At 33.6% G+C, this 20101-nt stretch overlaps 2 protein-coding genes across 2 annotated transcripts in view; one reads left to right on the plus strand and one right to left on the minus strand.

Annotated features, from left to right (window-relative positions):
* The window catches only part of PARPBP (PARP1 binding protein), a 77966-nt gene extending 61677 nt beyond the window's left edge, over positions 1-16289 (plus strand). The window contains exons 7-10 of the mRNA XM_012650271.1: positions 968-1146; positions 4732-4813; positions 15038-15173; positions 15637-16289. Of these exons, the coding sequence (XP_012505725.1) occupies positions 968-1146; positions 4732-4813; positions 15038-15173; positions 15637-15977 (738 nt within the window). The 3' untranslated portion in view covers positions 15978-16289. The remainder of the gene's footprint in view (positions 1-967; positions 1147-4731; positions 4814-15037; positions 15174-15636) is intronic.
* Positions 16157-17709, minus strand: PMCH (pro-melanin-concentrating hormone). Its single transcript, XM_012650272.1, has 3 exons — positions 17389-17709; positions 16829-17027; positions 16157-16398 (listed from the first exon to the last, which is right to left on the minus strand). Exons 1-3 carry the CDS (start codon positions 17635-17637, stop codon positions 16349-16351), a joined length of 498 nt encoding a protein of 165 aa, XP_012505726.1. The 5' UTR covers positions 17638-17709; the 3' UTR covers positions 16157-16348.
* Between the last annotated feature and the right edge of the window lie 2392 nt (positions 17710-20101).

The following is a 20101-nucleotide window of genomic DNA, read 5'->3' on the forward strand; positions in this document are numbered from 1 at the left end:
AGAATATTATGGGGGTACAAACATTTTGGTTACATGTATTGCCTTTGCCTTGCCCAAGATTTTTAAAAATCTAAATAGGATCGTTTTATTTCCTTGCTTAATAAAGCAAGAGATTTTACCTCTGGAACAGACTGACTTGCAGCTTCTTTGCATGATATATTATACAAAGCTGTCTCAGGCTCATCTTACATAACTTCCTCCCTTTTACTTTGTTCCTCAGCCATGTCATGCTACCTAGTCCCTGAAAGTGCCATGTTCTCTCCTACCTCTGTGTATTTCCTCCTCTGTGAAGCCATCTTTGATTCCAGAGTACATTTACTACTCTCTTTTGTGTGCTCCCACTGCACCGTGTATACTCTTATTAGAAATAGCACTTAGCACTCTGTAGTGCAATTATTTGGTTACTTATTTATCTTATTAAGGTTGAGACTATGGGTTCTTTGAGGGCGATAGTTTTCATCTTCGTAGGTTTAGCTTCAAACATAGTGCTTGGGACATAATATACGCTTATGGATGATTATTGCATGAATGAATGTCAACTAGCTTTTCATTTTTGCATTTGATAAGATCTTTACAACCATCTGTGAGGTTGATATTAAGACTGCCAGAACCCCATCCCTCTTTGGCATAAGAGAAAAAATACACAGATTAAGTCATGGGGCTGAGGTCACATAGCTAGATAGTGGCTAAATTTTTCTGACTCAAAGCCTAAGGTTATTTTGACTAGAACCTAATGTCTTCCTTTGAAGACATCTATTTTTGTGCATATGGATTGATTATAGTAATGCATAAAGGGAGAAATGTTCACATGACTTACAGCCACTTCTCATTGCCGATGTTTTTTTTGTTACCTTAACAATAGAGGAATTGAGAACAGTGGTACATGAAACAGAAAAGTATAGCTGATTCACACAGCATTTACTTGAAATTACTTGTTACATTTACTTAAAATTGTTTTTTGTTCTAGCCAAAATCTTATGCCATAAACCGTGGCACTGCATACTGTGGAAGAGATACTGTGAAAACTTTACTGATTCTTTTGGATGAAGAAGCAGCTAGTGCTCCTACGGAAAACAAAGCAGAGCTTTTATATGATGATGAGAACACAATTCATCATAATGGAACTTCTATTCTTACACTTTTTAGGTAAGTAATGTGGACATTATATATAAATATTAACTCTAGAGAATTATAAAAGAAGTATATGCCTATGGTAGGAAACCTGGAAATGACAGAAAAGTATAAAGAAAAAACAAAAGTTAGGTGAAGGTAGATTGAACATTTGAATGCAAAGAGGTTATGTATATGACAGATAATATTTTGTGAGAGTATGGCAAGTGTTTTTGATTTCAATACTGCTTTTTGTTTTGAAAATATTTGCTGTGCTATGTGTCAAGAACTTTGCTTAGTTTTCAGTTAAATTACCTCAGCCCTCACAACGGCCTCTTTTAATAGTAGTCTCATTTTATAAGTGAAGAATTAGTGATTTGAGAGATATTAAATTGTCCAAGAAAGCTAAATTAACAAATAGCAAGAGTGTCTTTCTCTAAAGCCTGAGGCCTATGCTCCAAGCACTGCTATTCTGCCTAAGAATAGAAGAGATCATATACAGCAAACTTACCTTGAATTTACATTTATTGGCTCTTCCTCACGTTATGAAGAAAAATATTTGCTAAATTAGTGCTGCCATTAAGTGTAAGATATTGATACTGCCTTACTCTACTCAGGCTGCCATAAGAAAATATCATAAACTGGGTGGCTTAATAGAATTTATTTTCTGTGTGGGCTGGAAGTCTGACATTAGGATGCCAGGTTCTGGTCAGAGCTTTCTCCTTGGGTTGCAGATGACTGCCTTTTTGCTGTGTGCTCACATGGCCTTTCCTTGGTGTGTACACATAGGGAGAGAGATGTCTCTCTCTCTCTTTCTCTCTCTCTCTCTCTCTCTCTCCCTCTCTCTCCCTCCCTCCCTCCCTCCCTCTCTCCCTCTCCCCCCCCCACTTATAAGGCTACCAGTCCTATCAGATTAGTACCCTACCCTTATGACCTCATTTAATCTTAATTATCTCCTAAAAGCCCTATCTCCAAATACAGTCACATTTGGGGGTTAAGGCTTCAACACATATATTTTGGGAGAATACAATGCAGTCTACAGCAGACATTCTCTAGTTTTAACAACAATTAAGTCAGTCGTTGAGTAGGTTGGTGATATTTTTAATTAAGGGAACATTCACTTTAGGAAACATTAAAAATTTTAGAACAACCATTTTGAATTGTGTTTAGTACATTGTAGAGAATTTTCACAGAATCATCCCACTATTTGATCTTTTCTGTTTTCTACTGGAGCTACTTTTTAGAAAGCTGGTTTCAGTCTAAAGTTGTTCATATCCATTCATGATTGCTTCATGTTTTCTCTCCTGTGCCTCAGTATCCTTTCTCTTCTCTTTACAGAGAAACCTTATAATGTTCTATCATTTCTGTGTTGTCATCTAATTTCTTTAACTCTCATCTTCTTTACTAGCTTCCCATGACTATTCTTTTATATCTGAGCATGAAATAATTCTTCTACATTCTACCTCAAAACACCCAAATATTTTCCTAATGATGAAAAGTTTTTTTAGTGCTTTACTTATACCCCTTGCTAGAATCCCAGAAAACAGTAGAAAGGAAATGAACCTTTCTTTTTTTTTTTCTTTTTACTTTATTTCTGTTTAACAAAGTCTGCTTGTAGGTAGAAATATAAATGATTTTAATTTTCTCTCAGATTGAGTTCTACCATTTTCTTATAGAAAGTTATTTTCTTTTTGTAGAATTGAATTTTTTTAAACAAAATTAATACTAGAGTCTATTTTAGAAAGGGATTTTTCTGTGCTTAACTATGTGACCAAACACATTTCAATTGTTTACATTTTGAATTCTACGTTAGCATTTCCAGTTGTCATTGTGCAGACAAGTGCTGCTACATGGCTAAGTTTTAATGGTATAAACTGAAATGATAAAATTAAACAATGAAGTATATGGATTCAAGTCAATGTAAGGTTGTCAACTATTCTTAGGATAGACTATCCTTTATTCTTATATAATAGTCTTTTGAAGGTGTTCTGACTCTGGCTCTATTAAGCCAAAAAGGATTAATTTATTAAGGTATACAAGTTGATCTGACTTTAAAACTCAAGGGTCTCTCCATCATGCCTTCTCTGACCCTCCTATTTCTATGTTTTATTCTTTTGAATTCCCCTACTCTTTTGAATTTTAGTTATGTGGCTGCCTTACTTTCATTCCTTAGAGTTCAAGATGCCTGAATACAGGACCAATGAATGAATCAGCTTTCTATCCTTCATAATATCTTGTAAAATGCTTTACAAATAGTAGAAGCTCATGAAATATTTAGTTGTTGGATTAATTAGTTAAGCAAATTATCAATATTTAGGACTCAGAATAGCAATACTGGCACTTTTATGAAGTATGGTCATGCATTGTTTAACGATAGGAATACATTCTGAGAAATGTGTTGCTAGGTGATTTTGTTGTTTTGTGAACATTGAGTATACTTACACAAACCTAGATGGAATTGCCTACTACTACACCCCTAGACTATATGCTATAGTCTGTTGCTCCTAGGCTACAAACTTGTACAGCGTATTATTGTACTGAATAGTGTAAGGAAATAGTAACACAGTGGTAAGTATTTGTGTGATAGGAATTTATTAGTTCCATTATAATCTTAAGAGATTACTGTCATGTATGTGGTCCATTGTTGACCAAACGTCATTGTGCAGTATGTGACTATATTATATATAAGTAGATTCGGTTGTCCTTTATTTTATAAGTGGTTTGGGGTAGGGAAGGGGAGTATGCTAGTTTAAAAGCTAATTGGTTTATAAGTGTCTTAGTCTGTTTGGGCTGTTATAACAAAGTATACTTGTTTTGTTATATACCCATTTTGACTAGATAATTTGTAAATAACAGAAATTTATTTCTCACAGTTCTGAAGGCTGGAAGTCCAAGATCAAAGTGCCAGCAGATTCAATGTCTGCTGAGGGCCTATTGCTCATAGATGATACCTTCTTACTGCATCTTCACCTTACTGAAAAGGTAGAAGGACAAACAGACCTAAATAGGCTCCCTGAAGCCTAAGGGCACTAATTCCATTCATGAGGGCTGAGCCCTCAAGATTTAATTCCCTTCGATAGGCCCCACCTCTTAATACTATAGATGGTCCCCAGCTTATGATGGTTTGACTTAATGATTTTTTGACTTTACAATGGTATGAAAACTATACACATTCAGTAGAAACTGCACTTCAAATTTTAAGTTTGGATCTTTTCCTGACCTGGCAATATGCAATATGATACCCTCTCATGATGCTGGGCAGTGGAAGCCAGCTGCAGCTTTCAGTCAGCAATGCAATCATGAGTGTAAACAACTGATACTCTACAGTATATTGTGTTGCCAGATGATTTCACCCAACTAATATTGGAATGGACTAATTCCAACTAATTCCATGTTTAAGGCAGGCTAGGCTAAGCTATGATATTCAGCAGGTTAGGTATATTAAATATATTTTTGACTGGAGGATATTTTCAACTTATGATGGGTTTATTGGGATGTAATCCCATCATAAGTTGAGGAGTGTCTGTATTGCATTGGGGAATTAAGTTTCAACATGAATTTTGGAGGGGAACAAATGTTCAAACCATAACAATAAGTTTTTGCCCCTTTTTTTGGACATAGATCTCCCACACAAGTGAATAATTCATTGATGAAGCCCCTAAGAGAACGCGTCCATAAATCAATACAAGAGAAAAAAGTTAAGGTATAATTTAATGTTAAACATTGTTTTATTTTTAGAAGAAACATATATAAAGTTGAGCTAGATGCTATAAATATACATTGTGTATGGCACAGTTAAATGGAAAATGAGTTGTGACAATTTGACGTACAGACACCTTCCTTTTGAACACTCTTAACTAATTTGTTTCTGGCTTATTTAATCCACTGGACCTAAAAGAAGGGAAGGTATCAGCAGTTGCTGTTGTAAATGTTGAAAAAATATCTGATGAATGAATGAAGGGGAAAATAAAGATGACATGGCTTTTTTGTTTGTATTTCTAATATCTTAAACTGAATCTTGAGAAATCATATAATTTTAAATTCAGTCTCGTTTACAGATGTGGAAACCAGAATTCTGAGAAAGCACCTTATCCAAGATCTCATAACTACCAAGAAATACTTTATAACAATTTGCAAAACCATGATTAAATACTAATGAGATTATAATTACATTGCTTCCATTACTTAATAGTGCAGCTGGCTTAGTCTACACAGCTCTGAAACTAAATGTCAATAGAGAAAGGAAAGAATTGTTTATGTTTCACAGAACTCTTTACAAAAGCAAAATATGGAAATAATTAGTTTAGCCAGGTATACAGCTGAACCATACCCAGGTAGAGTACTTGATGGAATCATAAAAAATGTTGCTAATATTTACTACCAAGGTAACTATGGAAAAGTAGTTTAGCAGCTTTTTACCTTATTGCTCTATTACTTTTGCTCTTTTGGTGTACAATTTTTTTTTTTTTAAAGTCATGGAAATAATATATAATCTACACTTGAAATACTGTCTTGGAATAAGCATTTCAAATGTAGAAAATATTAGAAAACTTAAAATTTTGGTGTACTTGATTGTGAAATATCTACGTTATTTTATGGGGCAAATTAACTCTTCTTAGATTTTAGTTTTCTCATTCATAAATAGAAATAGGTGCCCCTCTGATGACAAAATTTTATGAAACCACTTTGGAAACTTTATTAACATATTCATTTTAGGTCCTCAACTTTTATTTCCTACTGTAGCATATTAGGAAACTTGTGTATGATGGTCAAATAAATTTTCCTGTGAAGGAAACAGAAGATTCTTCCTGAACCTTCATGAATTTTATAGGAGCCTTTGGAGAATATCTTCTCCTCATTTCTTAACCCCAATTTCCAAGCACTTTAAATAAGTTATTAAGTCCCCTTGTACTTTTTTATTAAAAGATTTTTAAGACAATACTTATCTCCTTAAATCCTTATAAATAAATTATTCTTTACAGCTCAGTTTAGCAGTATTTTGCACATCAGACACAACTTAAAGATGGTTTCCTCATTCTGAGTCTAATGTTTTTTTACCATATTACATGAATATCAGAATAATCATTTATTCACTTAATAACTTAAGTGAGCTATTGAGCAAAATACTGGCTGTTTAAAACATGGAGCAGTTGGGACAGTGAAAATCAGCACTTAGTGCGAAAAACTAGACTGGCTATAACTCTGTTACTTTCATAAGCAGCTAGGCAGTCCAATGCTAATGGTATTAGAAGATTCTTAGATATTCACATTTAACCCCTAGGATATTAGAAAACTCTGAGTATATCCAAATTGAAGTAGTGGATTGAGTTTAACTGATAGAATTTTCTTCCCTGGATGCTTAAAATGAATATAAAATAATAAAAACTAACAAAAACAATCACTAAGTACAAACAACAAAGAATAATGTAATGAGATGCAATGAACTTCAAAAATGATGGCCAAGGAAAGAAACTGAAGCTTTCAGACTGAAGAGGCACAACATGAATTAGCAACATAATCTAGTCCTAGCTTCTAGATATAGTACGAATAAGTTAGCAAAATTCTGAGAATTACCACTAATATTTTCAAAACTGAGAAGCCAACTAAATGTGTGTTCTTATTATTTTCCTTGTCAGAGAAATAGTAGCAGTGGCAACTGGATAATAATGTGGACAAAATGTGGAAAATGAACCCTGGGACTTACACACTGAGAGAAGTGAAGGCTGTAGTGCTACATACTGAATTGGGAAATTATCCAAATTATCCTTCCATTTTAATGAAATACAGTCCCTAATTAGATGGAGTGAACTTTCACATAGCATATATAACGTGTAATAACCTCTTAGAAGAGAATACAGAACATGGAAATTTTTTCAGAATACTCGTCTCCTCAGCTGAGCTCTACTTCTACCTCCGCTATTCCTCAGGCTACAGAAAAATGAGGGATAGCAGAAAATATGCAGCCTTTAAAATATAACTCTGAGGAGAAAATAAAATGCTCTCAGAAAGGGAGGAACAGAATCAAGCAGTCACTCACAGACTTGGAGACTTATGTTTCTAAGCAGAATATAGTAGGTCATGACAAAACACCATTCCTACTACAATAATAAAACAATAAAAGGCAGATAAACTGAGAAATGTAAACAAAGAAATTTAAATAAACTAAAAATCTGGAGAGGATAAAGTCCTTCTGAGGTGAGCAATCTATTATCAGCTGTTTTGTTCCCTAGAATTTTTTTTTTTTTTTTTTGCCGGTTTTGGGTATAAGCTGAGGATTGATGTTGGCCCATATGAAAGAACTCTGTTGAAGAAGAAGAGAAACCAACAAAGCTTTCAGTTATATTGAAGGGCTGGTAACAGTTTGGAAATTTCAGGAACCCTAAATGCAGTTTTTTGTTGTTTTTTTTTTTTACCTAGGACACATATTCTGAATTTTATAGCTGTGAGGGAGGTCAGGAGCCTCAATACAGTAGACTAAAACCACCTGTTGTCTTGTGGTATATAGAAGACAAGACTGCTTGAGGAGTGGGCCCTGCCTCAAACACGTGGCTGGTCTCCTTTTTCATAGTAATTGCCACATTTGGAAATGAAGTGAGCTGGGAGGGCAAAGAGCTCAGGGTGAAAACCCCTGAAAACCAGCCTGAATACCCCAGACTTTCAGGCCAGAGGTGATAGAGATCCCCACCAGGCTCTCACTTGAAAGCTTGGGAGGGACCTACCTGCAGAGGAAGTAAGAACCAGAAGTTGAATGTGAGTTATGAAGGCTGCAACCCAGCTCTGACCCAGCTCAGTCCTTGACTGTATTGAGGTTATCAGCCCTTCACTCTGTCTGCCTAACAGAAAAGGAGACTCCTTCTTGATGGAAGATATCATCTGGATCCTTTCTAGTTCCTTTACATGCAATATCCAGGATGAAATAAAATAATTGGACATGAAAAAAGACAGGAGGATTTGTCCCTTAATGAAGAGAAAACACTAACAGTAGAGGCAGACTCACCAATGATCCAGATATTGGAATTAGCTGCTAAGGAATTAAAAAGAATTTAACATGTAAAAGTAATTAGAGGAAAAGATGTTCCAAATGTATGAAAAATTAGAGAATTCCAATAGAGAATTAAAATCTATAAAACCAAATAGACATTCCAGAACTATAAAAACATTATCTAAAATTAAGAATATATTAGATGAATTTAATAGCAAACCAGACACAACATTAGGTAGGATAAGTATACTTAAAGATGGATCATTAAAAAAAATCTCCAAACTGGAACAAAGAAAGAGTAAAAAATAGCAAAATAGAAGAGCAAGACACAGAGAAAAAGTCTAACATATGCCTAATTGGAGTCCCAGAATGAGAGGAGAAAAGAGGATAGACACAATATTTGAAGATATTTTGATTGTAACTTTTTCCAAAGATTGATTGGTCTTTTCACATCAGATGATTAGCTAACAGAAGACAGGGGAAGCAAATCTATGGTTTCCTTTTTAAATATAAAGTTACATATGTGTTACAAATATATGGACCCAGCAAACGAAAAAAGTCCCAGAATCCTTTGAGAATCCATCTGCACAGGACACAGGTTATAGGGTTTTGTTCTGGAGTAGTGCTCTCCAGTAGAACCTTCTGTGGTGATGGAAATGTTCTGTATTGGTGCTGTCCATTACCATAGGCCCTAGTCACATGTGGCTATCGAGCACTTGAAATGTGTCCACTATAGTTGAGGAACTGGATTTTAAATTTTATTTAATTTTAATTAACCACACATGGCTAACACATTAAACAGTATAGTTCTAGTGAATTAAAGATAACATACAAATGCAATAACTATTCACGCATATTAAGTAGAGGAAATGGAAAGAGGGGTGGTGCTTAGACCACAAGAGATTAAATAGGATTTGAATAGGCAGCGAGAATGGAATAGAGCATTTCAGCAAACAACCCGATGATGAAAGTGTTAAATTGCTTTGCTGGTGTAAAGAGAATGTGTGCTGGGTGGCTATGCAAAGTAACAGTGAATAAATAATGTTGGACAAGGATAAGGAAAGTGTGCCTTTTATGGTTATAAGGAATAATTTTTTGTGGGGATTTATTATAAGGATATGTACATAAGAACCTGAGCAAGGCAGAATATTTAAGAACCCGAAAGTGAATGGTGGCTATAAAGCAGCTTAAGGACTTCAGCTGCCTGGTTCTTTGTACTTAAATGTGATTTAGCTTTTCTTTGCATTTTTATTTCTGTCTTGTTTCTGTACCAACTAGTTTTCTTACCCTATTGAACAGAGTAGAGTTTACTCTGTACTTATTTTTCTACCTCAAAGCTTATGTTAGCTGTTCTTTTCAAGTCTACTTCTCTCATTTCTGTAACATATGGTTTCCTTAGTCTGTATTAAGGAAAACAGAGTCTATTCTGTACATCATTTTATACCTCCAAGCTTTTGCTTATCAATAGTTTTTATTCCCTCATAGCTTCTGCTTGCATACACTTGTTATTCTGTTATAGTTTTACTTCATTAATTAATTCATTCAACAAACATTAAGTACCTCCTGGATACCAGGTTCTGTCCTAGGCACTGGAGATACCTCAGTGAAGAAAACAGACAAAACACCCTGACCTGAGGGACATAGCTTCCCCACATACTTGTGTGGCTGAGGTGCAAGAATATAAATAGAAGCCCCTGACCTTCCCCAGAACCTCCTTCAAGCCTGGTTTTGTTTCGTAGTCTTTAGGACACTCCACTTCACTCCTCAACACCATTGTCATAGCAGTCAGCTCTTGAGCCTAGAGGAAGAGGCCAGCACTAGGCCAGTTCCCAGGGGTCACAGGTACCAGGAACAGGTTCTAAAAGGGGGGTCATGGTCTCCTGGTGGGCATGTCAGGCCCTATGGACTCCTTAGCCTGTAGGGAAGAGAGGGCCAGAACTGGTCACTGGTTACCAAACTCTAAGGGTTTTACTGTTCATGGAGTTTATATTTTAGTTGAGAGAAGCAGACAATAAACAAACAAGTGAATTATATGGTATATTAGAAGGTTATCAGTGCTGTGGAGTGAAATAAAGCTGGAGAGGAAGCTAGTGAAAGTGAGTTACTTTGTGTGTGGTTTGGTTTTAAATAGGATGATAAGTAGAGGTCTCCTTGAGAAGGTGATGTTAAGCAAAGACTTTAAGGAAGTGAGCAGAATTTTTCCATTAGAATGGAAAGGAGTGTTTGTGTCAAACTGGAATTAAAATTGAATTTATTTTGGCTGAAGTAATAGGGTTGGGATTTATTGAATACCTACTAAGTGTCAGGTGTTTATACAGGACATTTTGTGTCCCTCATCCCAATTAATCCATCTCAACTCTAGAAGGGATCATCTTCCAGGCCATATAGGTAGTAATTAACAGAACAAGGGTTTATATTTGGGTATCAGACTTTATGTTATCTCCAAAGAATAAATAAAGGCATAGTAAATATAATGAGAGGTCATAAAAAGATAATGTTACTACTTAGGTCAAAAATATTTTCTTTCTGTTATTTAGCAGAGTAAATGGAATTTTGCTGATGAAGAAATGTATTATTTGATATATTTACAAATTCATATGCTGTTAAGGATACCAAATCTCTATCCTGTTGAAAATGTGATAATGTAAGACTAAAAGATAAATTTAGAATATTTATTTTTGGTTACATATTTAATAGGTATATTGAGAATAATTTTCCTTTTCAAACTTGTGTTAATATATTTATCCATATAATGGGAGCTTAGAGCTTTCATTTTCTTATTAATATGGCTAACTTTGAGACCATGACTTTTCATTGTTTTGACTCATTCGTCTTAATTTAACTGGAGTCAGGCTTTCCTATGTGAAGTACTATTTTCCTTAAACTGGGAACTTACTAATAATTTCAGTTTAAAAAGAGCTTGTGGCAAAAGGACTTTTCCAATTCTTGGCAAGTTTGAAGTTCATTGCAATTTTATTGTGGATAGAAATCTTTCCAAAGGGGGGAAATCACTCTACAAGGGAAAACTTACGATCCGTTTTTCTCATGTGACTTGAACATGAAATGATTTTAACAGCCATGTATGAATCTGGACATTATTCTTAGTTGTTTAATACTTCACAAGCACTTTCAAGAGGGAATTGTTTTGCTTATTTGTGATTCCAAATCAAATACACAGAGAGATTTGGAAGATGTGCAACAGGAAGTAATCTCAGTTTTATGTAGCCACTAATCTTGTGCAGAAAAATTCAACTTTTATGAACAAAGGAAAAGCAATCTCTTTTAAGTTATAAGCCAATGTAGCTTGCATCATTTTAATAATTAAAATGAAGAACCTGATTGTAAGTTCATTTTTTGAGCTGCATTCCTAGAATCATTTTAGAATTGGCCTGGTCCTGAGAGATATAATTCAACTGATCTTATTCTTACAGGAATTACTCTCTTCATGTATGTTGTTATGATAATAACTACATAGTATGTGCATAGATCTCTAGACTTTATGTAGTACTTTTATATTTTTAACTTCATATAATTCTGATAATTCTCTGAGGTACATATTATTCCCATTTATGTGTGGAATAAATGAGAGGCATAGTGATTTATCCAAGGTTATCTAGTTAATAAGTAATAAGGCTAATATTAGAAACTGGGTCTTTTGACCTCAATTCTGGTACTTTTCCTATCACATCATCGTGTCTTTTTGTGCTACTTTCTTAACTGAATATTATACTATGGGCTCTAGTCAAGTTCATGATCAATTAAAGTCTCCAGGTCTTTTTCAGATATTATTTTTAAGTTAGGCTCTCCTCATCCTATACATCTGTAATTGGCATTTTTGAACTTAAATACAAGACTTTCTTTATCCCCAGCCATTTTCATCTTATTATTTTCTACTTATGATCTAGCCTTCTGAACCATCTTTTCAGTCTTGATTCTGCTGTCCAATTTACTTGTTATTCCTTCCAGCTGTGTGTCAACAGCAAATTTTATAAGTGAACTATCTTTGTGATTATAGAAGCCATCCTAGTAATCTCTTTAGTATACTGTGCCTATCACATAGCTGGAACATAATAAGTGGTAATTGATTAAAAAGATTTTTGTACAGGGCAGGGAAAAGAAATCACATATGTATTAATAATCTTTAAAAAAAACAAACCCTCAGTATAACTACTCTTAGTTATGTCTTTTAAATATAAGTGTTCCGACATCAACATAGAACTATTGTGTTTCTTTCTCATGTTTTCATAAGTTTATAAAAAGAATTTTTCATGGTAAATAAAGTGGTTAATTATTTTCCTTTTACTTCTGAACCTATTCTGAGTACTTTAGGAATCCATTGCTTTGTAACTCTAGTTTTCTGAGATTGTTCTGTGGTCACTGAGGAGTCTAGAATTTTTCTATAGGGGGGCCTGAAGAGAGGAAATCTAGTTGTAAGGAGAGCTGTGGCACTTGTTTTGTGACTGTATTTACATAGCAAACAAAGATTTTTACTTAGATTGTGTTAACAATTAATAAAAATAAAGCTTTCTGAAGAAGTTTTTATTCATGCTAAAGATGAGATTAAGAAAATATAAGTTTTCTCAACTAAATAATATAGTTATTATTTAGAGTGTTTTATGGATGGTGCTGATGAAGACTTTGTAGTGGGAGGCTAACGCCTCCTAAGCCACCTACAGGTGCCATCACTATCTGGGTACAAAGGAAGTGATCGAAGCTGACCGTTAGCATCTATTTGCCTGCATGGTCTTAGCATATTCTTTATAACTTTTTATGAGGAATAAGTTTATAATTCTCTGTAAGCAATAACTATGGTGAAATAAAAGAAATGAGTGAAAAGAAAATGTCAATGGTTAGTACTGGTTTTGCAGATGGAAATAAAGTTCATGGACATTGTTACTAAAGTAATATAATATAATGTAGAATTCATTTTATTAATAAAATTTATTTTAATAGCTTTATCAATTGCTTTAAGAATTAATAAGGATTCTCGCTATTTGTAGAATATAGGATTAATAAAGTCCAGAAAGAGCTACTTAAAACCTTCAGTTATATTTTAGGGCATCTAATGAGGGAAGCTGTATAATAGGAGTTGTGTTCATAGGGATTCATGGAAGCAGTGAGTTGTAGTCCCATTCATTTTCAAGAGCCTATTCTGTTTCACTTTTTTAAAAAAGATAGTTTTTTGATCTTGTACATTTTCACATTTTTTTCAATTGTGCATTTTCGTGCTTAGATGGAAGATAAGCTCTAATTGTCTAATATTTCATTCAAGCACATGAAACATAATTTTCAGTGATCTGAGAGATGGAGACTCTCACAGACTCCATTGTCAGAAAGAGAAAATTGGCCAGGCGTGGTAGCTTATGCCTGTAATCTTAGCACTTTGGGAGGCTGAGGCAGGAGGATCGCTCAAGGTCAGGAGTTCAAGAACAGCCTGAGCTAGAGTGAGACCCTGTATCTACTAAAAAAGAAAGAAATTAGCTGGACAACTAAAAATATATAGAAAAAATTAGCTGGGCATGGTGGCACATGCCTGTAGCCCCAGCTACTCGGGAGACTGAGGCAGGATTGCTTGAGCCCAGGAGTTTGAGGTTGCTGTGAGCTAGCCTGACACCATGGCACTCTAGCCCAGGCAACAGAGCAAGACTCTGTCACAAAAAAAAAAAATAGAAAATTTATCTTAAGAAAACTTGCTTTTATGAAGCAGCTGGACAGGAGATTATTCTAATTTCTTCTAAACCATAGTCAGTGGATTTCACTGCCATTATTTTTGTAAACAACTGAATAGATCAGTGTGCCGACCTCTGAATATATAACATGATCTATAACTCTTGAGTATATAAGGTAAAGCTATGCTATTTTAGATTTCATGAACTATATCAATAACTACTCTGTAAGTAATGTTCAGTATAATGTAATTATACTTTGAATTGTCACATTTTTGAATTGTTGAAGTCCTTTTTGAATCATTTATTTTAAATTTAAACTTGTTCTATTTCTGGAAAGGCTTTGAAATGACTCCTAATTATTTGGAGAAATCTCCCCATTACACTTGAATAGTATTATACCTCAGCTATAACTGTTGAAATGTGATTTTTCTATGTAGGCTACTTTGTTCTAAATTAATTCCCATCCTTAAAACAGCTCACTGGTTTTATGTTTGCAGGATACATTTCTAAAATTACTTTTCTGGTGCCCTTTTCAATGGTTAAGAATTAACCATTATTATCTTTCGAATTTTCTACCATATATGTAGAAATTTAGGCCCTCCTATTTGATATTTGAAGATAAATGCAAGGGCATATTTTGCATTTTTGACCATTAAATCAGTCAAATCTTTCTAGAATGATATATTTGAATTATCTTTCTTGTTTTCCTAAATACTCAAGAAGTAATGCCTTTCCAACACCATTTTGTTTTATCTTGTGGTTACTTTGCTAGTTTTCTGTTTTTATTTCTTTTGACTGCTCTTAATTCTTTTTTTCATTTTAGCATTTCTCCCTTCTCCAACTTCTTGAATTTTCTATGCTATTTTTTTTCTAAAAGAGTTGTGTTCTGTGTGTTTCTTAGAAAGAACTTGTATTTTTCTATGATTATGTATATTGTGTGTATTATTATTTTCCTTATAATGAAACTTGCTCTCTAAAGCAGCCCAGACACAGGAATATGTAACAAAGGCCTATGAAGAGTCTAAAGTTAGTTTTTTAATAACTTTTACAAAAAATTAAAAATATACAGAAAGCTAGTTTTGCAGAAAAGGACAAAAATGCTAGCCATAGCAATGAATGAGTTTAAAATAAAATAAAAGTTTTCAATGAATAATGTAATTTTTAGGGGAATTTTTTATGATACCTTGTTTACTATAGGGTATATATCTATCTAGATGAAAAAACAAATCAAAATAATCAATAAATTGCATATTTTCTTCTTTCTTTCTGTTACCAGATGAAACAAACCTTAATTAGATCCCAGTTTGCTTGTACTTATAAAGATGACTGCATGATAAGCAAGGATAGTTGGAAAAATGTTAATTCAGCATCAAAACCTTTGCATGTTCTTCACATGGAAAATGACCTTTCTGGTAACTGACCTTATTTGAGTAATTAAGCAACAATTTAATTTTTGTCTACTAATTGATTTTAACTTAAGAAAAACTAGATTATTATGCAAAGTACTATGAAATGTAAAGGTTTATATTTTTAAAGATATGAGTTTATTTAAAAAGTTAAATCTAAGTACAAATTTATGGGTAGGAATAGGACAGTTTGATTTAACTAAATGATTTCTAGCATTTGTTTAAGGATTAAATGTCATGCCTTCAAACAAATATTTGTTGGTAGGGATGAGAGAGGTAGTATGGTAAAGTGAAAGGTAATGTGATAGTAATGTTGCTGTATTTGTTAATCATGTAATTTATAGCATTATTTTACTTTAAATAAGTTTTTGAGTACATTTTAGCCATTTTAAAAGTTCGTTGTAAAATTCTCATGAGTAATATACTAAATATTATATAATTCCTTTCCCTTTTTCATCTTGCATAACAGAGGGTATAAATTCACCTGTTGGAAGATCAACAATTGGAACAAGTTTTGGAAATGTTCATCTGGACAGGAGTGAAAATGAAAAATTATCAAGAAAATCAAGTAGTCAGACAGGAAATAAAACCTCGAAAAGGAAACAGGTGGATTTGGATGGTGAAAACATTCTCTCTGATAATGGAAATGACCCACCTCAACATAAAAATGTTAAGATACCTAAGACATCAAACAGTTCACATAATAAATTGGAATGCAAACTAGCCAGAGTAGCAAGAGGCAGTAAGTGTACTGCCAAGGGCAAGTTGAGTATTGGCCAGACAAAGTTAACTCAGTATTTTAGACTATGAATTTGTCTTTTATGTGCTTTAGATTTATATATATTTAAACTATTCACCAAAGACATACTTAATTTTTAAGAGATTAAGGTGTAAATGATGATGCTCTATTATTTTGATCTGGAGTGTATGTAAGGTTAGTATGGTTAGTATGTTAAGCATTGTTCAAAAATACTAGTAAGTCATAATTATGCAGGATTTTCACAAAGTTTAATGCACAGGAAAAGCATATCATTTAGGTTACTGATATATCTTAACACTGCTTTCTTTTAAAACAGACATTTAAAATAATACACAAGTTAGAGTAACATTAAGGGCTTTCCTCCCACTGGCAATTAAATGCTTTTGTTGTCTTCTTGAAAGATGATGTGGACCAACAGGTATCAAACTTGCCAACAAGGTCGGTAGACTCTTCCCAGCATACACCTGAGCACTGAAGGGAAAAAAAGTTTAAATTGTTTAAAGAACTATAATTATCACACAGTATATATTAGGGGAAAGAAATGGATCTAGTAAAACTAATTCTGAGTAAAACAAAATTATAATAACTAATTAAATGCATTTTTATCGTTTTAATTTTTTTTTAAGAGATGTGGGTATTGCTATGTTGCCCAAGTGGGTCTTGAACTGAGCTCAGGTGATCCTCCTGCCTCAGCCTTCCTAGTAGCTGGGACTACAGGCACATCACCACACCTGGCTTAATTAAAGGCTTTTTAATCCCACATTTTTGGCAGGTATCACTTAATATCAACAGTAATTGAACCATGGTCTTATTTGATTTTGTTATGATTGGATCCAAATTCAGTTAAACTCAAGAGTTCTCTTTTAAGATGTAAGCATTGAGTTTTAAAAAGACTACTTACTGTCAAAATCTCTCCTTCCTATGGGAAATTTAGCTGAGTTTTCTTCATCCCCAATTTCTCTCTTTTCTTGTGTTGATTCAGTATTCTGAACTCCATTCTCAGCTGGGAAAGCTACAGATCCTTTTAGTGCAAGATAAGGTTTTATAGCTAGATTCAGTGGCAGACCATGATTTAAGAAATTGTGTTTGAAGCCTGTGTTCTGTAAAGAGAAGGTTGATTTGTTTTTTAGCTGTCTTATTGGGAATAGAACTATAATACAAGTGTTTAATATTCTTATTGCTCAATTCAGAGGTGCTCTGCACCGTTTTTGACTCTTTAAAAATACTTCAGATATAAGTTTATTGGAAAAAAAAACTTTTGGATAAGAGGAATTTTCCAGGATGGAAGGAACCACCTGGTATGTATGAAATACCATCTGTTATTTTAATGTATACTGTGACTATTTGCATATACTTCTGTTTATAAAATAGAGATATCAATTTTACTTTTTTTAGAAGTTATAAAAATCATTTAAATTTCCATTGAAATAAACAAGTCACATTGGTCACATTGCCACTTACCTTTGAATTTTTGTTTTCCTCATTGTTCATGAAACCGTTCTCATCATTTTTATATTGTTCCAGGGAAGGAGCAACGACTGATTTTTCTGCAGTATCTTCCTTCTGAAAGGCTTTTCCCAGCCTAAATGTATTAAATACCATGTCATCTTCTAAATTTCTTATGGACTTGGAGGCTGAAAGTAAAATACCTTGAGAAAACAAAGCAAAAGTTAGTATTAGTATGTAGGAAGAGCGACTCATTTTTGCCATTCTTAGTTCGATGTTCGCATAGAGTCAAACAAGGTTGTGTAAAATGAAGAAAAATGTCTCAGTCAACCTGCTTGGTAAACGATTCTCTACCTTTATATATATTTCAGCTTGAATAGAAAGCACGTCAAAGAATTATACTTTCATCCTTTTAGAAATGACTCATCAGATTGAGGCTAACCTTTTGTATAGCTGCTAATACCTACATTGTTCTGGTTTTAGTGAAATATTGTTTATTTCGAGTATGACTTTTCTCAATCTGATTAAGATACTTGGTAGAATGCTTTCTGTTGAGTAGATTATAGTCTCTTGAAAATGGGTTGTTATTAAGGAAGACCACAGGACATCAAGCTCTCTCTATATTATTGTTTCCTTCTGTGTATTTTCTGATTAAGAAAGATATTAAAAATGAAGTTATTTCACTCAAGGATGATAAGGATAAAAGTTTTCTTTTAATCCTGATTAAATTGAAATAATCTTCAAAAAGGATTTACTTTTATAAATACTCGATACAGACTTTGGTGATTAAAGTACATGTGCCTGTCAGTGTGAACAAAAAGCTGTTCATGCTATATCAAAAAGTGACTTGTCAGGTATATTTTATCTCTACATTTACAGAAGGGTAATATTACTGATATTTATTAATGAATTTAGCAATTAATGAATAAGAAGTCCCTAAAAAAAGTGTGTCCCATAAACATTAATTTTGGATGATGAGTGTGTGTTGTATGACTTTTAATGAAACATTTCAGAGTTAATTTTTAATTTTGAGCCCACTGAGTAAGAGAATACATTTTTTTTTTAAGTAACAGGATCTGGTTCTGTTTCTCAGGCTAGAGTGCAGTGGCATGACCACAGCTCACTGCAGCCTAGAACTCCTGGGCTCAAGTGATCCTCCTACCTCAGCCTCTTGAGTAGTTGGAATTACAGGTGTGAGCCACTGTACCTAAGAGAGTACCTTCTTGTATGTGTGTTGTGGTACATGTGTATAGCAGTTTTTTCTAGGGTATACTTCTAGGTGTGGACTTTCTGCATCATAGAGTACATTTATGTTCAGCTTTACTAATGCCAAGATGTTTTCCAGAGTAGTAGTAAGCGGTTTATGCTTCCACCAGCAGGATATGAGAATTCCTATTGTTCCATGTGTTAAGACAACACTTGGGTACCTCATTGTCCTTTTAATTTATATTTCCCTAATTACCAAAGAGGTTCCATATATTTATGACCCATTTATCTTTCCTTTTAGGTAAAATGCCTTTTTTTTCCTTTGGCTTCGTATGTTTTTCCATTGTTATCTTTTTCTAATTGATTTATGGGAGTTCTTTATATATTCTGGATATTAATTATTTGTTATATGTTGTAAACTATTTTCTCTTAGTTTGTTACATCTTTCAACCCCTTTATGATGTCGCTTGGTGTACCAAAATTCTTAATTTTGAAGTTTAAATTTCTTCTTTTTTCTTTATGGTTAGTACTTTTAATGTGTTATTTTTTAGAAATTCTTCCCAACCCTTAGATTATTAGCATATTTCCATATATTTTCTTCTAAGAGTTTAAGTGTTTTGACTTTCACATTTAAATTTTTAATTTATCTGGAATTTTGTGTGTGTTGTGAGAGATACAATTTTACTTTTTCCACTATCCTTATACATTTCTTGAATAATGCATCCTATTCCCACTGATCTGTATGCCATCTCTGTAGTACATCAGATTTCTGCGTATGTGTGGGCTCCCTTCTGAACTCTCTATTCCACAGCCAAATTTATAATCTTAGTTAATATAACTTTAAAATAATTTTTGATATCTACTAAGTCAAGTTTCCCAGCCCTCTACTGAACAACTTGTTTTTCTTCTACAGCAGGTCCTTGACTTTCTTGGTCATATTCTTTCCATATAAATCTTAAAATCAGCTTTTCAAGTTCTGTGAGAAAACTTAATGGGATTTTAAGATACAGATTGATTGAGTATCCCTTCTCCAAAATACTTGGGACCAGAAGTGATTTGGGGCTTTTTCAGATTTTGGAATATTTGTGTTAAATCAATTCAGCATCCTGAATCCAAAAGTCTGAAATCTGAAATGCTCCAGTGAGTGGGCTTTTGGTTTTTTTTTTTGAGCATCATGTTGGTGCTCAAAAAGTTTCAGATTTTGGAGTACATTGAATTTCAGGATTTGGATTTGGGATGCTCAACCTGTAATTGCATTGGTTCTATAGATTGGTTTTGGAGAGGTATTGACATCCTTAAGATAATTTATTATCCATGAACATGATATTTCTCTGTATTTGTTTAGATTTCTTTAATATTTGAATAAATAATATTGTTTTCTTCATAAAGATCTTGAATGTATTTGTTGACAGAATTATTCTTTATAATCATCATTTTTATATTGTTCCAGGGAAGGAGCAACAACTGATTTTTCTGCAGTATCTTCCTTCTGAAAGGCTTTTCCCAGCCTAAATGTATTAAA

The sequence above is a fragment of the Propithecus coquereli genome, unplaced genomic scaffold, assembly GCF_000956105.1.
Source record: "Propithecus coquereli isolate 6110/MARCELLA unplaced genomic scaffold, Pcoq_1.0 Scaffold316, whole genome shotgun sequence".
NCBI lineage: Eukaryota > Metazoa > Chordata > Mammalia > Primates > Indriidae > Propithecus > Propithecus coquereli.

What these genes read in the sequence shown, in the direction of transcription:
- PMCH (XM_012650272.1), bottom strand. Translation starts at nt 17,637, where the DNA reads ATGGCAAAAATGAGTCGCTCTTCCTACATACTAATACTAACTTTTGCT. An exon ending in AGGAAAACAAAAATTCAAAG is followed by an intron (nt 17,028 to 17,388) that starts GTAAGTGGCAAT and finishes TTCTCTTTACAG; the next exon opens with AACACAGGCTTCAAACACAA. An exon ending in AGGAAGGAGAGATTTTGACA is followed by an intron (nt 16,399 to 16,828) that starts GTAAGTAGTCTT and finishes TTTTCCCTTCAG; the next exon opens with TGCTCAGGTGTATGCTGGGA.